Source organism: Ranitomeya imitator, chromosome 8 (assembly GCF_032444005.1).
Source record: "Ranitomeya imitator isolate aRanImi1 chromosome 8, aRanImi1.pri, whole genome shotgun sequence".
Classification (NCBI taxonomy): Eukaryota; Metazoa; Chordata; class Amphibia; order Anura; family Dendrobatidae; genus Ranitomeya; species Ranitomeya imitator.
The window spans coordinates 182,564,277-182,586,650 of record NC_091289.1 but is presented as its reverse complement, the minus strand read 5'-3'; the positions used below and the strand labels follow the sequence as shown (position 1 = coordinate 182,586,650).

The 22,374-nt window shown below is 41.8% G+C and overlaps 1 protein-coding gene across 1 annotated transcript in view; it reads left to right on the top strand.

Moving 5' to 3' along the window:
- LOC138648135 (pneumococcal serine-rich repeat protein-like) overlaps positions 1-22,374 on the top strand; it is an 89,898-nt gene that overhangs the window by 33,994 nt on the left and 33,530 nt on the right. Inside the window, exons 13-21 of the mRNA XM_069737640.1 lie at positions 530-745; positions 1,420-1,575; positions 8,065-8,280; positions 8,955-9,110; positions 9,802-10,017; positions 12,048-12,995; positions 15,142-15,882; positions 17,996-18,736; positions 20,479-21,183. Coding sequence (XP_069593741.1) covers positions 530-745; positions 1,420-1,575; positions 8,065-8,280; positions 8,955-9,110; positions 9,802-10,017; positions 12,048-12,995; positions 15,142-15,882; positions 17,996-18,736; positions 20,479-21,183 — 4,095 coding nt within the window. The remainder of the gene's footprint in view (positions 1-529; positions 746-1,419; positions 1,576-8,064; positions 8,281-8,954; positions 9,111-9,801; positions 10,018-12,047; positions 12,996-15,141; positions 15,883-17,995; positions 18,737-20,478; positions 21,184-22,374) is intronic.

Genomic DNA, 22,374 nt, shown 5'->3' with positions numbered 1-22,374 from the left:
CATATGAATAAGCAAACTACAAGTCAGGGTTTGTGCACATGTCGCTTTGCCTTTGTTTTTCCCCTTTTTTTTCTTGCAAAAAACCCCACAGCATTTTACTGTAGGAACAAACTCGTAAAAATGTGTGTTTTCATGCAACGTTTTTCATGCCAAGAGATGGGTTTTTGATGCAGAAGTGTCTGCAGCAACTACTTAAAGGGACTGTGCGTGTCAAGCACTGGCGCTCAGTGTCACCTTGACGTGACCAAACAGTTCAGTACACCTTTCCATCTACTCGGCTTCCCTCTTTCTCCACCCTCATCTTCTTGGATTGAAAGCTCTGGCTTCGTAGAGCCAAAGAAGAACGACAATACATGGAAGCCAAGTAGACGAGAAGGTGCACATAAATGTTTGGCCCCGCCATGATGCACCGAGCATCGGTACCTGGTTTGATCAGTCATTCTGTGCTAACAGAGTCCCTATAACTTGGGCACAGACCCTAATAAAGGATTTAGCTCAACAAACCTGATATTCTATGACCATTTTATAGGTACAAGTCCCAGTACATTTACAGGAACTACAATTCCTGGGTCACAGTCAGCAACTTCGACAAGTACCACAACCTCTTCCACATCTGAAGGATTGAAACCTACAATAACTCCTCCAGTAACCTGTGGTAGCGCGGGCTGTTTACCGACTACAACCTCAACCACCACTACTCCAAATGGAAGTACACAAGTCACACCTGGTCCATCTACTACACATGGTAATTCTACATCCTTTTATTCTACAGATGTGATCATTAGTAATTGTTCCTGCACTAAGAACCTAAAAATGAGCTGAAAGAGCTAATGATTAGGGCTATTGTATAATGCCGCATTGATAGATATCGACGACAGATAAAAGGTAAAACGTGGGAGTAAGCAAATCACAAGTGATGAAGGATTGAGCTCAGTAAACCTGATATTCTATGACCATCTTGCAGAAATGTCCACATCCAAAGAAACAGCACCTACAGTAACCTGTGGTAGTACGGGCTGTTTATCGACTCCGACCTCAACCATCACTAGCACCAGTACTATAGTGGGTTCCCCTGTGACTGTAGCGACCAGTTCATCTACTACATATGGTATTTCTACATCTTATTCTACAGCTGTGATCATTAATAATTATTATTGTTTCTGCGCTAATAACCTAAAAATGAGCTAAATGAGTCCCAAACATCCTTGCAGAGGTTGTGCTTTAGCCAGTAGAACCTGTGCATGTACTGTAGGGGTTAATCATGGACGCCACTTGTCTGGTTTGGACACCACTATGAATAGGACTATTGTACAATAGTGAAATATCCATGATAGGAAAAGGTAAAACATATCAATAAGCAAACTACAAGTGATGAAGGATTGAGCTCAGTAAACCTGATATTCTATGACCATTTTACAGGAACGTCCACATCCAAAGTAACAAAACCTCCAGTATCCTGTGGTAGCACGGGCTGTTTACCGACTACGACCTCAGCCACCACTACTCCAAATGGAAGTACACAAGTCACCCCTGGTCCAGGGAGTTCTACTGCCCCCAACCCATCTACTCCAACTGGTAATTCTACATCTTCTTATTATACAGCGGTGATCATTAATAGTTATTGGTGTTCCTGCGCTAATAACCTAAAAATGAGCTTAAATAGTCCCAATCATCCGTCCAGAGGTTGTGCTGTAGCCAATATGAGAGCCATGATATCCAAGATAGATAAAAGGTAAAACATATGAATAAGCAAACTACAAGTCAGGGTATGTGCACATGTCGCTTTGCCTTTGTTTTTCCCCTTTTTTTTCTTGCAAAAAACCCCACAGCATTTTACTGTAGGAACAAACTCGTAAAAATGTGTGTTTTCATGCAACGTTTTTCATGCCAAGAGATGGGTTTTTGATGCAGAAGTGTCTGCAGCAACTACTTAAAGGGACTGTGCGTGTCAAGCACTGGCGCTCAGTGTCACCTTGACGTGACCAAACAGTTCAGTACACCTTTCCATCTACTCGGTTTCCCTCTTTCTCCACCCTCATCTTCTTGGATTGAAAGCTCTGGCTTCGTAGAGCCAAAGAAGAACGACAATACATGGAAGCCAAGTAGGCGAGAAGGTGCACATAAATGTTTGGCCCCGCCATGATGCACCGAGCATCGGTGTTATGACCCCAATGGCGAGGGTCTCAGAGGAACGTGGAAGTCTGCAAGATACAAAAATCCAGCTCATAGGGCAGTGGTAACTGGGTTGACCATATATCTACTCCTAACGCCAACACTAGAAGTAGCCGGGGGTCATACCTACGTTGATCCTAGATGACTCGCGCCAGCCGGAGAATCTAAATACCCCTAGTAGAGGAAAACAAAGACCTCTCTTGCCTCCAGAGAAAGGGACCCCAAAGCAGGATAGAAGCCCCCCACAAATAATAACGGTGAGGTAAGAGGAAATGACAAACACAGAAATGAACCAGGTTTAGCACAGAGAGGCCCGCTAACTAATAGCAGAATATAGAAAGGTAACTTATATGGTCAACAAAAAACCCTATCAAAAATCCACACTGGAAATTCAAGAACCCCCGAACCGTCTAACGGTCCGGGGGGAGAACACCAGCGCCCTAGAGCTTCCAGCAAAAGTCAGGATACAGATTAGGAACAAGCTGGACAAAAATACAAAACCAAAAACAAATAGCAAAAAGCAAAGTAAATGACTTAGCTGAATAACCGGACCAGGATCAGTAGACAAGAGTACAGCAGATTAGCTCTGATAACTACGTTGCCAGGCATAGAACTGAGTGTCCAGGGAGCTTATAAAGCAACGCCCCTAACTAACGACCCAGGTGCGGATAAAAGGAAAGACAGAAAAACCAGAGTCAAAAAACTAGTAACCACTAGAGGGAGCCAAAAAGCAAATTCACAACAGTACCCCCCCCTTAGTGAGGGGTCACCGAACCCTCACCACGACCACCAGGGCGATCAGGATGAGCGGCATGAAAGGCACGAACTAAATCGGCCGCATGAACATCAGAGGCGACCACCCAGGAATTATCCTCCTGACCATAGCCCTTCCACTTGACCAGGTACTGAAGTCTTCGCCTGGAGAGGCGAGAATCCAAGATCTTCTCCACCACGTACTCCAACTCGCCCTCAACCAACACCGGAGCAGGAGGCTCAGCAGAAGGAACTACAGGCACAACGTACCGCCGCAACAAGGACCTATGAAATACATTGTGAATAGCAAACGACACAGGAAGATCCAGACGAAAAGATACAGGATTAAGGATTTCCAATATCTTGTAAGGACCAATAAAACGAGGTTTAAATTTGGGAGAGGAGACCTTCATAGGAACAAAGCGGGAAGAAAGCCATACCAAATCCCCAACGCGTAGTCGGGGACCCACACCGCGGCGGCGGTTGGCAAAGCGCTGAGCCCTCTCCTGTGACAACTTCAAGTTGTCCACCACATGATTCCAGATCCGCTGCAACCTATCCACCACAGAATCCACCCCAGGACAGTCAGAAGACTCCACATGACCTGAAGAAAAGCGAGGATGGAAACCAGTGTTGCAGAAAAAAGGCGAAACCAAGGTGGCGGAACTAGCCCGATTATTAAGGGCAAACTCAGCCAACGGCAAGAATGTCACCCAATCGTCCTGATCAGCAGAGACAAAACACCTCAAATAAGCCTCCAAAGTCTGATTGGTTCGCTCCGTCTGTCCATTAGTCTGAGGATGGAAAGCAGAGGAAAACGACAAATCAATGCCCATCCTACTACAAAAGGATCGCCAGAACCTGGAAACGAACTGGGATCCTCTATCTGACACAATATTCTCAGGGATGCCGTGCAAACGAACCACGTTCTGGAAAAACACAGGAACCAGATCGGAAGAGGAAGGCAGCTTAGGCAAAGGAACCAAATGGACCATCTTGGAGAAGCGATCACATATCACCCAGATAACAGACATGCCCTGAGATAGCGGAAGATCAGAAATGAAATCCATGGAGATATGTGTCCAAGGTCTCTTCGGGACAGGCAAGGGCAAGAGCAACCCGCTGGCACGAGAACAGCAAGGCTTAGCTCTAGCACAAGTCCCACAGGACTGCACAAATGACCGCACATCCCTTGACAAAGAAGGCCACCAAAAGGACCTGGCCACCAGATCTCTGGTGCCAAAAATTCCCGGGTGACCTGCCAACACCGAGGAATGAACCTCGGAAATGACTCTGCTGGTCCACTTATCCGGAACAAACAGTCTGTCAGGTGGACAAGACTCAGGCCTATCAGCTTGAAATCTCTGCAACACACGTCGCAGATCCGGAGAAATAGCTGATAAGATAACTCCATCCTTAAGAATACCAACAGGATCAGCGACTCCAGGAGCATCAGGCACAAAGCTCCTAGAAAGAGCATCGGCCTTCACATTCTTTGAACCTGGTAAATACGAGACAACAAAATCAAAGCGGGAGAAAAACAATGACCAGCGGGCCTGTCTCGGATTAAGGCGTTTAGCAGACTCGAGATACATCAGATTTTTGTGATCAGTCAAGACCACCACACGATGTTTAGCACCCTCGAGCCAATGACGCCACTCCTCAAATGCCCACTTCATGGCCAACAACTCCCGATTGCCCACATCATAATTTCGCTCGGCAGGCGAAAACTTCCTAGAGAAAAAGGCACAAGGTTTCATAACAGAGCAACCAGGGCCTCTCTGCGACAAAACGGCCCCTGCTCCAATCTCCGAAGCATCCACCTCAACCTGAAAGGGAAGTGAGACATCGGGCTGGCACAAAACAGGCGCCGAAGTAAACCGGCGTTTCAACTCCTGGAAAGCCTCCACGGCAGCAGGAGCCCAGTTAGCTACATCGGAGCCCTTCTTGGTCATATCCGTCAAAGGTTTCACAACGCTAGAAAAATTAGCGATAAAACGACGGTAGAAGTTAGCGAAACCCAAGAACTTCTGAAGACTCTTAACTGACGAGGGCTGAGTCCAATCAAGAATAGCTCGGACCTTGACCGGGTCCATCTCCACAGCAGAAGGGGAAAAAATAAACCCCAAAAAGGGAACCTTCTGTACACCAAAGAGACACTTTGAGCCTTTGACAAACAAAGAATTTTCACGCAAAATTTTAAAGACCAACCTGACCTGCTCCACATGCGAGTCCCAATCATCAGAAAAAACCAAAATATCATCCAGATAAACGATCAAAAATTTATCCAGATACTTCCGGAAAATGTCATGCATAAAGGACTGAAAAACTGAAGGCGCATTGGAGAGCCCAAAAGGCATCACCAAGTACTCAAAATGACCTTCGGGCGTATTGAATGCGGTTTTCCATTCATCACCTTGCTTAATGCGCACAAGGTTGTACGCACCACGAAGGTCTATCTTGGTGAACCACTTGGCACCTTTAATTCGGGCAAACAAGTCAGACAACAGCGGCAGAGGATACTGAAATTTGACAGTGATCTTATTTAAAAGCCGATAATCAATACAAGGCCTCAAAGATCCGTCCTTTTTAGCCACAAAAAAGAATCCTGCACCAAGAGGGGAAGAAGACGGACGAATATGTCCTTTCTCCAAAGACTCCTTGATATACGAACGCATAGCGGTATGTTCAGGTACCGACAGATTAAAGAGTCTTCCCTTAGGAAATTTACTGCCTGGAATCAAATCTATAGCACAGTCACAGTCCCTATGAGGAGGCAATGCACTGGACCTGGACTCGCTAAAGACATCCTGATAATCAGACAAATACTCCGGAACTTCCGAAGGCGTAGAAGAAGCAATAGACACAGGCAGGATATCCCCATGAATACCACGACAGCCCCAACTAGAAACTGACATAGCCTTCCAGTCCAGGACGGGATTATGGGTCTGTAACCATGGCAGCCCTAAAACAACCAAATCATGCATTTTATGTAAAACAAGAAAACGTATCACCTCGCGGTGTTCAGGAGTCATGCACATGGTAACCTGTGTCCAATACTGCGGTTTATTTGCTGCCAATGGCGTAGCATCAATACCCCTAAGAGGAATAGGATTTTCTAATGGTTCAAGAGTAAAACCACAGCGCTTAGCAAATGACAGATCCATAAGACTCAGGGCAGCACCTGAATCAACAAACGCCATGACAGGATAAGACGACAGTGAGCAAATCAAAGTTACAGACAGAATAAATTTAGGTTGCAAATTTCCAGCGGTGACCGGACCAACAACCTTAGCTATACGTTTAGAGCATGCTGAGATAACATGTGTAGAATCACCACAGTAGTAGCACAAGCCATTCCGGCGTCTATGAATTTTCCGCTCATTTCTGGTCAGGATTCTATCACATTGCATTAAATCAGGTGTCTGTTCAGACAACACCATGAGGGAATTTGCGGTTTTTCTATCACATTGCACCGAATTAGGTGTCTGTTCAGACAACACCATGAGGGAATTTGCGGTCTTGCGCTCCCGCAATCGCCGGTCAATTTGAATAGCCAGTGCCATAGCATCATTCAGACCTGTGGGAATGGGAAAACCCACCATAACATCTTTAATGGCATCAGAAAGACCATTTCTAAAATTAGCGGCCAGTGCACAGTCGTTCCAATGTGTCAGCACGGACCATTTCCGAAATTTTTGGCAATACACTTCAGCCTCGTCCTGCCCCTGAGACATAGCCAGCAGGGCCTTTTCTGCCTGAATCTCAAGATTGGGTTCCTCATAAAGTAAACCGAGCGCCAGAAAAAACGCATCAATATCAGCCAATGCCGGATCTCCTGGCGCCAGCGAAAAAGCCCAATCTTGAGGGTCACCCCGTAAGAACGAAATAACAATTTTTACTTGCTGAGCGGAGTCTCCAGATGAACAGGGTCTCAGGGACAAAAACAATTTACAATTATTCTTGAAATTCCTAAACTTAAACCTGTCTCCGGAAAACAGTTCAGGAATCGGTATCTTAGGTTCTGACCCAGGACTTCTGATAACATAATCTTGTATGCCCTGCACACGAGTAGCCAGCTGGTCCACACTTGTAATCAAGGTCTGGACATTCATGTCTGCAGCAAGCATAAGCCACTCTGAGGTAAAGGGGATGAAGAAAAAAAAAAAAAATGAGAGAGGAGAAAAAAAAAAAAAAACTCAGAATCTTCTTTCTTATAATCCCTCTTTTGCAATGCATTAAACATTTAATATTGGCCTGGCAAACTGTTATGACCCCAATGGCGAGGGTCTCAGAGGAACGTGGAAGTCTGCAAGATACAAAAATCCAGCTCATAGGGCAGTGGTAACTGGGTTGACCATATATCTACTCCTAACGCCAACACTAGAAGTAGCCGGGGGTCATACCTACGTTGATCCTAGATGACTCGCGCCAGCCGGAGAATCTAAATACCCCTAGTAGAGGAAAACAAAGACCTCTCTTGCCTCCAGAGAAAGGGACCCCAAAGCAGGATAGAAGCCCCCCACAAATAATAACGGTGAGGTAAGAGGAAATGACAAACACAGAAATGAACCAGGTTTAGCACAGAGAGGCCCGCTAACTAATAGCAGAATATAGAAAGGTAACTTATATGGTCAACAAAAAACCCTATCAAAAATCCACACTGGAAATTCAAGAACCCCCGAACCGTCTAACGGTCCGGGGGGAGAACACCAGCGCCCTAGAGCTTCCAGCAAAAGTCAGGATACAGATTAGGAACAAGCTGGACAAAAATACAAAACCAAAAACAAATAGCAAAAAGCAAAGTAAATGACTTAGCTGAATAACCGGACCAGGATCAGTAGACAAGAGTACAGCAGATTAGCTCTGATAACTACGTTGCCAGGCATAGAACTGAGTGTCCAGGGAGCTTATAAAGCAACGCCCCTAACTAACGACCCAGGTGCGGATAAAAGGAAAGACAGAAAAACCAGAGTCAAAAAACTAGTAACCACTAGAGGGAGCCAAAAAGCAAATTCACAACACATCGGTACCTGGTTTGATCAGTCATTCTGTGCTAACAGAGTCCCTATAACTTGGGCACAGACCCTAATAAAGGATTTAGCTCAACAAACCTGATATTCTATGACCATTTTATAGGTACAAGTCCCAGTACATTTACAGGAACTACAATTCCTGGGTCACAGTCAGCAACTTCGACAAGTACCACAACCTCTTCCACATCTGAAGGATTGAAACCTACAATAACTCCTCCAGTAACCTGTGGTAGCACGGGCTGTTTACCGACTACAACCTCAACCACCACTACTCCAAATGGAAGTACACAAGTCACACCTGGTCCATCTACTACACATGGTAATTCTACATCCTTTTATTCTACAGATGTGATCATTAGTAATTGTTCCTGCACTAAGAACCTAAAAATGAGCTGAAAGAGCTAATGATTAGGGCTATTGTATAATGCCGCATTGATAGATATCGACGACAGATAAAAGGTAAAACGTGGGAGTAAGCAAATCACAAGTGATGAAGGATTGAGCTCAGTAAACCTGATATTCTATGACCATCTTGCAGAAATGTCCACATCCAAAGAAACAGCACCTACAGTAACCTGTGGTAGTACGGGCTGTTTATCGACTCCGACCTCAACCATCACTAGCACCAGTACTATAGTGGGTTCCCCTGTGACTGTAGCGACCAGTTCATCTACTACATATGGTATTTCTACATCTTATTCTACAGCTGTGATCATTAATTATTATTATTGTTTCTGCGCTAATAACCTAAAAATGAGCTAAATGAGTCCCAAACATCCTTGCAGAGGTTGTGCTTTAGCCAGTAGAACCTGTGCATGTACTGTAGGGGTTAATCATGGACGCCACTTGTCTGGTTTGGACACCACTATGAATAGGACTATTGTATAATAGTGAGATATCCATGATAGGAAAAGGTAAAACATATCAATAAGCAAACTACAAGTGATGAAGGATTGAGCTCAGTAAACCTGATATTCCATGACCATTTTACAGGAACGTCCACATCCAAAGTAACAAAACCTCCAGTATCCTGTGGTAGTACGGGCTGTTTACCGACTACGACCTCAGCCACCACTACTCCAAATGGAAGTACACAAGTCACCCCTGGTCCAGGGAGTTCTACTGCCCCCAACCCATCTACTCCAACTGGTAATTCTACATCTTCTTATTATACAGCGGTGATCATTAATAGTTATTGTTGCTCCTGCGCTAATAACTTAAAAAAAGAGTCCCAATCATCTTTCCAGAGATTGTGCTGTAGCCAATATGAGAGCGATGATATCCAAGATAGATAAAAAGTAAAACATATGAATAAGCAAACTACAAGTCCCGGTATGTGCACATGTCGCTTTGCCTTTATTTTTCCCGCAAAAAAAACCACAGCATTTTACTGTAGGAAAAAACTCGTAAAAATGTATGCTTTCATGCAACGTTTTTCCTACCAAGAGATGGGTTTTTGATGCAGAAGTGTCTGCAGCAAATACTTAAAGGGACTCCGTCAGCACAGAATGATTGTGCATATCAAGCACTGGCGTTCAGTGTAACCTTGACGTGACCAAACAGTTCAGTACACCTTTCCATCTACTCGGTTTCCCTCTTTCTCCACCCTCATCTTCTTGGATTGAAAGCTCTGGCTTCATAGAGCCAAAGAAGAACGACAATAGATGGAAACCAAGTAGGCGAGAAGGTGCACATAAATGTTTGGCCCCGCCATGATGCACCGAGCATCGGTACCTGGTTTGATCAGTCATTCTGTGCTAACAGAGTCCCTATAACATGGGCACAGACCCTAATAAAGGATTTAGCTCAACAAACCTGATATTCTATGACCATTTTATAGGTATAAGTCCCAGTACATTTACAGGAACTACAATTCCTGGGTCACAGTCAGCAACTTCGACAAGTACCACAACCTCTTCCACATCTGAAGGATCGAAACCTACAATAACACCTCCAGTAACCTGTGGTAGCACGGGCTGTTTACCGACTACGACATCAACCACCACTACTCCAAATGGAAGTACACAAGTCACACCTGGTCCATCTACTACACATGGTAATTCTACATCCTTTTATTCTACAGATGTGATCATTAGTAATTATTCCTGCACTAAGAACCTAAAAATGAGCTAAAAGAGCTAATGATTAGGGCTATTGTATAATGCCGCATTGATAGATATCGACGACAGATAAAAGGTAAAACATGGGAGTTAGCTAATCACAAGTGATGAAGGATTGAGCTCAGTAAACCTGATATTCTATGACCATCGTGCAGAAATGTCCACATCCAAAGTAACAACACCTACAGTAACCTGTGGTAGTACGGGCTGTTTATCGACTCCGACCTCAACCATCACTACCACCAGTACTATAGTGGGTTCCCCTGTGACTGCAGCGACCGGTTCATCTACTACAAATGGTATTTCTACATCTTATTCTACAGCTGTGATCATTGTTGTTCCTGCGCTAAAAAATGAAAAATTAGCTAAAAAGTCTAAGCCCAATTATCCTTGTGCTTTAGTCAGTATCAGAGACTGCACATGTACCATAGGGGTTATTCATGGATGCTACTAGATTGCGACAATTCACTTGGGCACCTTCTATGATTAAAGCTAAAATGTATACATTTTATTTATTTCACTGACTTATATAGCGCCATTAATTCCACAGCGCTTTACAGACATTATTATTGCTGTCCCCATTGGGGATCACAATATAAACTCTTTATCAGTATGTCTTTGGAGTGTGGGAGGAAACCAGAGAATCCAGAGGAAACCCACATAAACACTGGGAGAATATACAAACTCCTTTCAGAGGTTTTTGGTGGGAACCCAAGACCCCCAGAGCTGCAAAGCTATAATCCTGCATCGTTACCACTGACGTAATTTATGCACATGACTATGGTTGAAGATGATGAATGGGAGTAACTTTCGCTGAAACGAATTGCCGATTAATACTTATTAATGGAGACTTAGATAATATTAGTCAGTTTAGTTCGTAGATAATTCCACAAAGATTATTGTGAAACGAGCATTGTTAAGAACCGTCATTCACGATTATATTTCAATGTAAATGCAGCCTATGGAATGTCATTGAAGCATTGTTTTCTGTTACTTGCTGCTTTGGTGACTTGTCCAGACCTTTACTGTGTGTTTTGTAATACTGGACATTAATTACTAAAATTTAGGGTACTGATATTTCCTGCATCTACTTCTGGTACTGGCTCTTGGCCACATCTCCTGGTTCTGACTTTGATTCTAACCCTGGTCCTATCTTGGCTCTGGTACTGTTTCTTATCTCTAACCTGGATCTCAAAGGTCTCCTGGTTTGGATTCTGGTTTCCCCCTGGGTTTATTTCTGGTTTTCACAGGTTTGCACTGCTAGCTACATCTGTTGGTTTGAAATCTGTTTCTGCACCGGTTTCCACCTCTCAGATTCTGTTCCTGGTTTTGCTCCTGTTACATCTTGCCCTGTCTGCAGACTATTTCCCCTGGTTGTGGGACCTATCGGTGGACTCCGGGTCTTGTTCTGCTAAACCAAGTTCTCCTCACACTTGCATCCACTTGGAAATGATTTTGAAGGCTGTGACCTTGGAATCTTCTTGCAGGAAAAACATAATATGAGGATCAAATTATTCCTTATACTCTCTATCTCTATAACTCAATCATGCTCAATCTGCTCATGGTGCAAGGTCTAATTCCTAATTCATTCCAATCATTTACAACAGAATTTACTAATCACAATTCTTCTAACGGTTTGACCAAAAAAACTTCTTGACTTGGCACCCATCTTCCATAACGAGAAATGGAAGGAGGTTTTCTTGGAACATACAAGCTGAAATAGCAACGGCAAAACAAATGTCTAACAATGCTGCAATAACCGGAGGCTCAAAGGAACGTCTTCAATCCTAAATTAATCCATAAAACGTAACACTTCAATTCTTCTGTACATCTTTAAAGTTCAGCAGAGCTCTAAAAAATGCTGCCTAACAGTGAAAAAAGCAGCTCATATATACTGCAGATAGACTTACTCAACTTCATTCAATTATAACTCATGTGTCTTCTTCCTATCTCCCAACTAACGCAGCTGCAATCACAGGTTCAACAGCTACTTCTAGGTCTGAAATAACAACCACATCCGGAACAAGAACTTCTCAGGAACCTGGGACGAGCACAAGACCTTCGTCAAATAGTGGGTCCTCCACTAGTGCTAGTGTACCCTCAAAAGCCACATCTGGGACAAGTGGTCCAACACTACCAAGAGATACAACAAGAGTTCCAAGTAGTATGTCTACTAACCCAAGTGGTAGTCCAGAATCAGGAAAGACCACTATTCCAAATGTGACCGGAAACATTCAATCCACAACAAGTGTTTCTGCAGCATCTGGGCAGACTACTACATCTACAGATGGTCCATCTACTAGTCCAGGTCTAAGCTTCACAACCCCATCTAGGACAAGTGGTGCTTCAGTACCTGGAGAGATAACAAGTTCTGTGACTATTAATGCAAGTAGTGTTACAGGACCACGGAAGACTACTGATGCAAATGTTACCATAAACACTCAATCCGACACAAGCCGTTCTCTAGTAACTCAGCCGACTACAAGATCGCCAGGTAGTAGTGCATCTACCATTCCAAGTGGAAGCGTAAAAACCACATCGGGGGCAAGTGTTCCTACAGTATCAGGAGAGACAACAAGAGCTTCAAGTAGTGTGTCTATTAACCCAAGTAGTAGTCCAGGATCAGGAAAGACTACTAATCCAAATGTGATGGTAACCACTAAATCCACAGCAAGTGCTTCTCCAACATCTGGGCAGACTATAATATCTACACATGGTGCACCTACTAGTCCAGGTCTAAGCTTCACAACCCCATCTAGGACAAGTGGTGCTTCAGTACCTGGAGAGATTACAAGTTCTGTGACTATTAACTCAAGTAGTGTTACAGGTTCAGACAAGACTAATAATCCAACAGTGACGATAAACACTCAATCCACAGCAAGTGCTTCTCCAGCATCTGGGAAAACTACAGGAGGTGCGTATATTAATCCAGTTGTAAGCTTCAATATCCCTGCAGGTTGAAAAATGAGTTAACATAAATCCATCAGTGATCTCGTTGTGATGGTAGAGTTTGTAAAGATCCTAGGACTGCTCATTCATGAAAATCGAGCAGTCTAAACGAGCTGCAAATAATCTGACGAACAAGCAAAGCCCTTATCCATCAGTTGAATTAATTGTTGTGCTGCAAAAAAGATCTTTGTGCTGCCACTAAAAGTAGCAGCCGATGTGCACTGAGTGATCTATTACAGATCTATGACGGATTATTCGGTGCTCATCTGATACCGGGGCGGCTCGTGTAGCCACATCAAAGCTCAGAGTTCACTAGATGAAAGATTAGAGGTACAATCACTGCCACCGGAGCACGCTTTTACTGATGATTCATGGTTACCTCTTTCTGCTGCAGCCGTGTACTCTGATATATAGAGGCTGTAAAAGCCAAATGGTTAAAAATGTATAATGAAACCCAATTGTAAAAATGAATTTTGACTCAAAATACAGACATTTAATAAAATAAAAAAAAACGCTAAAAAGTTTTAAGAGCGATGCCAATCAGTGTATGTAGATAGAGGGGCAGGCTATAGCTAATCATACATGATTATTAGGTCAGTATTCCTATCTTAATTCAAGCTAATTTTAGTTATATTTAAAGCCTGGACTAAAGTCCCACTGAAAAGGGCCGTTTTAAAGCCATAAATGAGAGTCGATCGACTATATATATCTTTATATAAGCTGATGATTAGAAATAAGTGCTACGTCCATTCAGTCACCAATATGCCCATGTGACTAGACCTTAAGGAGTATCAACCACCAGGTCAAAATTGTCGAAAGTGGCCAAGTTTTGCTTAGAATTTATGGCATGCCTCTCCTCTTAGGATCTTAGGATTCTGGGATATTTTACTACTTAAAAATTTGCAGATCTGGAGATATTGATCTATTATGTATTAAGTCCAATTTTTATTGTTCTGCATAGTTAAACGGTAAACAAGACTCATGTAGTGAAGATCAGAAAAATGAGTGCTATATAAGAAAGGTCCAAATCTCTGGAACATATGGTGGATTTATTAGAAAAAAAATAATACTTACGGAAGCGGCAGAAATAAAATAAGAACAAGTGCCGGCCACTTCTGACCTGGTGACAGGTCATCTCTAAGTCTGGGATGTCCTGAGGCATTCTTTTCTGCTAGTTGGTTATTTTGGTGGCTTATCTAGAGCTAGAGATTAACTGTGCGCCGGGGTTTTGTACACTTTTTGCGATCTAAAGACCTAATTACTTACATTTTGGGTCCTGGTATTTCCTATATCAACTTCTGGTACTGACTTCTGATGACATCTACTTGGATCTAACCCTGGTTCTTATTTGGTTCTGATACTGTACTTTATCTATTACGTGGACCTCAATTGTCTCCTGGTTTGGATTGTGGGTCCCTCCTGGGTGTGTTTCTCATCCTGATGGGTTAACACTGGTTAATTCTAAATCTGGTTCCACTTTGGTTTCTATTTCCTAATTTTCTCACTGTATCTGAAGTCTAACATCTGGTCCTGACTACAAACTACATCTTCTGGTTCTGGAACTGTAAGCTGACTCCGGTTCTTGTTCTGCTATGTAATCTCTGCTCACAGTTTCAACAATTCAGAGATTACTCAGAAATCTGTGAAGAACAAGAAATTAATGTGAAAAAAATCAAAAGGATTTCTTAATTGCTGTAAAGCAATTTTGCCGGACCTTGGTCAATCTGGTCAATGTACAAGATATAATATGGAACAGTCATAACAGCAATAACCACAATTACTCTAAAGGTATAACCAAATTACACGCACCTTCCTTAGAGGGATATAGGAGGAGGTGGTAATGGAACTAACAAGATAAAATAGTAACATGAAGACAAGTGTCTAACAATGCTGCAATAACTTGAAGCTAAAAGGAACGTCTAAGATTCTCCTTTACTCCAGAAAACATAACAATACAATTCTCCTGTACGTCTTTAAAGTACAGCAGAGCTTTTATTAAAAAAATACTGCCTAACAGTGAACAAAGCAGCACATATATACTGCAGATAGACTTACTCAACTTCATTCAAGTATAACTCATGTGTCTTCTTCCTATCTCCCAACTAACGCAGCTGCAATCACTGGTTCAACAACTATTCCTAGGTCTGAAATAACAACCACATCCAGACCAAGAACTTCTCAGGAACCTGGAACGAGCACAAGAACATCTTCAGATAGTGGGTCCTCCACTAGTGCTAGCGTAAGCTCAAAAAACACATCTGGGACAACTGGTCCAGCACTGTCAGGAGAGACAACAAAAGTTCCAAGTAGTGTGTCTACTAACCCAAGTGTTAGTACAGAATCAGGAAAGACTACTAATCCAAATGTTACCGGAAACACTCAATCCACAGCAAGTGTTTCTCCAGCATCTGGGCAGACTACAACATCTACACAAGGTCCATCTACAAGTCCAGGTCTAAGCTTCACAACCCCATCTAGGACAAGTGGTTCTTCAGTACCTGGAGAGATAACAAGTTCTGTGACTATTAACCCAAGTAGTGTTACAGGATCACAGAAGACTACTGATCCAAATGTCACTGTAAACACTCAATCCAGCACAAGTCATTCTCTAGTAACTCGGCCGACTACAAGATCACCAGGTAGTAGTACATCTACCATTCCAAGTGAAAGCATAAAAACCACATCTGGGGCAAGTGTTCCTACAGTATCAAGAGAGACAACAAGAGCTTCAAGTAGTGTGTCTACTAACCCAAGTGGTAGTCCAGGATCCGTAAAGACCACTAATCCAAATGTGACGGTAAACACTCAATCCACAGCAAGTGCTTCTCCAACATCTGGGCAGACTACAGGAGGTGCGTATAATGATCCAATTGTAACCTTAAAAATCCCTGCTAGTTGCAGAAAGAGTTAACGAGAATCCATCAGTGATCTTGTTTTGGTGGTAGTTTGTAAATATCCTAGGAACCCTCGTTCACGATAATTTAGCAGTCTAAACAAGCTGCAAATCAACTGACAAACAAGAAAAAAAGCTAATTCATCTGTTGAAGCTATTTTTTTGTGCTCCACAAAAGATCATTGTGCTCCTGGGAAAGGTGGCAGCCGATGTGCACTGAGCGATCTATTACAGATCTATTACAGATTTTTCAGTGCTTATCTGATACCGGGGCAGCTCATATATCCACATCAACACTTGGAACTCAGAAACTGAAAGATAAGAGCTATAATCTCCACCACCAGAGCACGCTTACTGATGGATTCATGGTTATCTCTTTCTGCTATAGAAGCCAAATGGTTAAAATGTTTCATGAAACCCAATTGTAAAAATGAATTTTAGGACAAATTGCATACATCTAAGTAAGGGGAAAGATCCTATAAAAAATGTTAAGGGAGATGCCAATCAGTGTATGTAGATAGGGGGAAAGCTATAGTTTATTATACATCATTATTGGATGATCAATTCTGTTTTAACCTCGGCTAATTACAGTTATATTTAAAGCCTGGTCTAGAAACCCACAAGGGCCGATTTAAGTCCATGAACGAGAGCTGATCTACTACACATATGTTTATATGTGCTCATGATTAGAAATAAGTGCTAAGTCCATTTGTTCACAAATTACTTGCCCATGTAAATAAACCTTGAAGAGAACCCGCCACCAGATCAAATTTGTCAAAAATGCCCATTTTTTCTCCTATTTTATTCTTGCTGCTCCCTTTGTATTTTTTTTTAACTGCTTAAAAACTTGCAGATCCCGAGATTTGGGTCTTTTTATCTAGTATGCCCAATTTTTATCACACTCTTCGAAGTTGGCACTGTAATCAACACCCCCTTGGTAAAGACCCCTAAAAAAGGCCCATATCTCTGGAAACGATTGATGGATTATCTTTAAAAAACAATTGATGGATTATCTTTAAAAAAAAAATACTCAGAGGAGCGACAGATATGAAATAAGAGCAAAAACTGTCAGCTTTTGACCCGGTAACAAGTCAGCTCTAAGTCAGGAATGTCCTGAAGCATTGTTTTCTTCCAGTTCTTTTGGTGGTTTATCTAGAGCCTAACTGTGCACCTAGGATATTCTTACATACTTTTTGGGATCTAAAGTACTAAATAGCCACATTTTGGGTCCTGTTGTATCCCGTATCAACTTCTAGTACTGACTTCTTATAACATCTACTAGTTCTTACTTTGGATCTAGCTCTGGTTCAACCTTGGTTCCGATACTGTTCTGTATCTATTACCTGGACCTCTATTGTTTCCTGGTTTGGAATTTGGTTCTCTCCTGAGTGTGTTTCTCATCCTGACTGGTTCACACTGGTTAATTCTAAATCTGGCTCCACACTGGATTCAATCAACTGGTTTTGCTTCTTATCCTGGGTTTCCACTCTACTGAAGTTCAACATCTGGTCCTGACTGCTGACTTTGGTTCTTGTTGCTGCCACGTAATCTCTACTAACAGTTACAACCATTCAGACATTACTGAGAAGTCTGTGAAGCCGGGGAGTCTTCTTACAGGAAAAATAGAATACAAAAAAAATCTAAGGATGCCTGAAATTCTGTACCTCAATTTTGCCAGCCTTTGGTCAATCTGGTGAAGGTACAAAGTCTAACATGCTCCAGTCATAACAGCATTTATCTAAAGGTAAAACCAAATGAGATGCATCTTCCATAGAGGGAAATGGAAGGAAGTTTTAATGGAATTAACAAGTTAAAATAGTAACAGCAATGCAAATGTCTAACAATGCTGCAATAACCAGAGGTTACTTAGAAGGAACATCTTCAATTCGCTTTTACTCCAGAAAATGTATCACTGCAATTCTTCTGTACATCTTTAAAGTTCAGCAGAGCATTTAAAAAAAAAAAAGTTGCTTAACAGCGTAAAATGCTGCACATACATACTGCAGATAAACTTACTCAACTTCATTCAAGTATAACTCATGTGTCTCCTTCCTATCTCCCAATTAACACAGCTGCAATCACTGGTTCAACAACTACTTCTAGGTCTGAAATAACAACCACATCCGGAACAAGAACTTCTCAGGAACCTGGAACGAGCACAAAATCTTCTTCACATAGCGGGTCCTCCACTAGTGTTAGCATAAACTCAAAAACCACATCTGGGGCAACTGGTCCAACACTATCAGTAGAGATAACAAGAGCTTCAAGTAGTGTGTCTACTAAACCCAGTGGTAGTACAGAATCTGGAAAGACTACTGATCCAAATGTGACCGGAAACACTCAATCCACAGCAAGTGTTTCTCCAGCATCTGGACAGACTATAATATCTACATATGGTCCATCTTTTAGTCCAGGTCTAAGCTTCACAACCCCATCTAGGACAAGCGGTGCTTCAGTACCTGGAGAGATAACAAGTTCTGTGACTATTAACCCAAGTACTGTTACAGGATCACAGAAGACTTCTGATCCAAATGTCACTGTAAACACTCAATCCGGCACAAGTCATTCTCTAGTAACTCGGCCGACTACATTATCTTCCGGTAGTATGGCATCTACCATTCCAAGTGGGAGCGTAAAAACCACATCTGGGGCAAGTGTTCCTACAGTATCAGGAGAGACAACAAGAGCTTCAAGTAGTGTGTCTACTAACCCAAGTGGTAGTCCTGGATCCGTAAAGACCACTAATGCAAATGTGACAGGAAACACTCAATCCACAGCAAGTGCTTCTCCAGCATCTGGGAAGACTACAGGAGGTGCGTATAATGATCCAATTGTAACCTAAAAATCCCTGTTATTTGCAGAAAGAGTTAAAGTGAGTTTATCAGTGAGCTCGTTTTGGTGGTAGATTTTATAAAAATCATAAGAACAGTCATTCACAGATCAAGCAGCCTAAACAGGATGCAAATCACCCAAACAAGCAAAATGCTCATTATTTTATGGTGCTACACAAAAGACTATTGTTCTTGTGTAGATAGGACTCGTGACGCCAAGAAAAATGACAGCCGATGTTCACTGAGCGATCTATTACAGATCTGTTACAGATTATTCAGTGCTCATCTGAAGCAGGGGTGGCTCGTGTAGATAGATTCACAGTTACCACTTTCTGCTGCCAGCCATGTACTGTGATAATTAGAGTCCGTAGGAGCCAAATGGCTACTAATGTTTAATGAAACCCAATTGTAAAAATGAATTTTAGCTCAAAATACATACCGTACATCTAAGTTTAGTCATATTTAAAGCCTGGACTAAAGATCCACTTACAGGGTCCGATTTATGTCCTTGAAGGAGAGCTGATCGAATATATATGTTCATATAGGCTCATGATTAGAAATAAGTGTTATGTCCATTTGTTCGCCAATTATTTGCCCATGTAAATAGATCATAAAGAGGACCTGCCACCTGGTCAAAATTAAAAAAAAGTATTCAGTTTTGCTCTTATTTTGTTTTTCTATTCCCTATTAAATTCTGTTTTTTAACTACTTATTTTCAGACCTGGAGACTTGGGTCATTTTATTTATTACGCCCAATTTTTATCGGTTTGTATATTTACACTATAATCAATGCCCCCTTGGCAAAGACCAAAAAAATAAAAAGACCCGTATCTCTGGGAATGATTGATTGGATTATTTAAACAAAAAAAAAAACAATAATACTCGGTAGAGAAGCAGAAATAAAATAAAACAAATACCTGCCAGCTTTTGACCTGGTGGCAGGTTGTCTCTATGTCTGGAATATCCTGAAGCATTGTTTTCTTCTAGTTCTTTCAGTGGATTATCTAGAGGATAAATATATGCCTAGATTTTTCTTGTACACTTTCTGTGGTTTAAAGCCCTAATCAGCCACATTTTGGGTCCTGGTATTTCCTGGATCAAGTTTTGGTACTTACTTCTGATAACATCTACTAGTTCTGACTTCGGATCTAATCCTGGTTCTAAGTGGTTCTGATACTGTTCTTTATCTATGATCTGTACCTCAATTGTTTCCTGGTTTGGATTCTGGTTCTCTCCTGGGTGTATTTCTGGTCCTCACTGGTTGACACTGACAAATTCTGTTTGTTCGAAATCTGGTTCTACATTGGATTCAATCTCTTGGTTTTGCTTCTTATCCTGGGTATCCACTGTTCCTGAAATCAAATATCCGGTCCTGACTAGAGACTACATCTTCTGGTTCTGACGGTAAAACCAAGTGAGATTCATCTTCAATAGAGGGAAATGGAAGGAAGTTTTAATGCAACAAACAACTTAAAATAGTAACAGCAAAGCAAATGTCTAACAATGCTGCAGTGACCAAAAGCTAAAAACATTGTCTTCAATTCTCTTTTACTCCAGAAAACCTATCACTGCAATTCTTCTTTATATCTTTAAAGTACCGCAGAGCTTTAAAAAAACAAAAAACGTTGGGTGACAGCATATAATGCAGCACATATATACTGCAGATACTGAACTTCATTCAATTATAACTCATGTGTCTTCTTCCTATCTCCCAACTAACACAGCTGCAATCACTGGTTCAACAGCTATTTCTAGGTCTGAAATAACAACCACATCTGGAACAAGAGCTTCTCAGGAACCTGTAACGAGCACAAGAACATCTTCAAATAATGGGTCCTCCACTAGTGCTAGTGTAAGTTCAAAAACCACATCTGGGACAAGTGGTCCAACACTATCAGGAGACACAACAAGACCTTCAGGTAGTGTCACTACTAATCCAAATGTAACTGGAAACACTCAATCCACAGGAAGTGTTTCTACAGCATCTGGGCAGACTACACCATCTACACAAGGTCCATCTACAAGTCCAGGTCTAAGCTTCACAACCCCATCTAGGACAAGTGGTGCTTCAGTACCTGGAGAGATAACAAGTTCTGTGACTATTAACCCAAGTAGTGTTACAGGATCACAGAAGACTACTGATCCAAATGTCACTGTAAACACTCAATCCGACACAAGTCCTTCTCTAGTAACTCGGCCAACTACATTATCTTCCGGTAGTATGGCATCTAGCAGTCCAAGTGGGAGCATAAAAACTACATCAGGGGCAAGTGTTCTTACAGTATCAGGAGAGACAACAAGAGCTTCAAGCAGTGTGTCTACTAACCCAAGTGGTAGTCCAGGATCAGGAAAGACTACTAAACCAAATGTGACGGTAAACACTCAATTCACAGCAAGTGCTTCTCCGGCATCTGGGAAGACTACAGGAGGTGCGTATAATGATCCAGTTGTAAACGTAAAAATCCCTGCTGGCTGCAGAAAGAGCTAAAGTTAATCCATCCGTGATCTCTTTTGGTAGTAGCATTTGTAACAGTCCTAAGAACGCTTGTTAATGATAGTGAAGCAGTCTAAGCAGGCTGCCAATCATCTGACGAACGAGCAAACGCCTCGATCATCGGTTGAAATTATTTTATTGTGGTCCACTAAAGATTATTGTTCTCATGTAGATAGGACTCGTGCCGCCAAGAAAAGTGGCAGCCGATGTACACTGAGCGATCTGTTACAGATCTATTACAGATTATTCAGTGCTCATCTGAAGCCGCCAGCTCGTGTATCCACATCAAAGCTCGGCGTTTGGTAGATAAAAGTTAAGAGTGACAAACATCACTAAGAAAACAAATTTACTGATAGATTCATAGTTACCACTTTCTGCTGCCAGCCGTGTACTGTGATAATTAGAGCCCGTTGAAGCCAAATGGCTACTAATGTTTAATGAAACGCAATTGTAAAAATACATTTTAGCTCAAAATACATACATCTAAGTTTAGTCATATTTCAAGCCTGGACTAAAGATCCACTTAAAGGGCCAATTTACATCCTTGAAGGAGAGCTGATCAAATATGTATATGTTCATACAGGCTCAAAATTAGAAATAAGTGTTAAGTTCATTTGTTCACCAAATATTTGCCCATGTAAATAGACCATAAAGAGGACCTGCCACCAGGTCAAAATAATCAAAAGTGGCTAGTTTTTTACTCTTATTTTATTCTTCTAGCTCCCTTTTTTATTCTGATTTTTAACTACTTAAACATTTTCAAACCTGGGTTATTTTATTTATTACGCCCAATTCTTATCGCTCCGCATAATTACACTGTAAATAATGCCCCTTAGTAAAGACTAAAACATAATAATTAGACCCATATCTCTGGGAACAATTGATTAATCCATTTAAAAAAAACAAATGTCAGAGGAGCAGCAAAAATGAAATAACAGCATAAACTGGCACCTTTTGACCTGGTGACAGGTTGTCTTTAAATCTGGGATATCCTGAAGCATTGCTTCCCTCTATCTCCTTAGGTGGCTGATTTAGAGCCTAACTATGTGCCTAGGGTTTTGTTTTGTTAACATATTTTGTGATCTAAAGTCCTAATCAGCCCTATTTTGGATCCTGTTATTTCCTA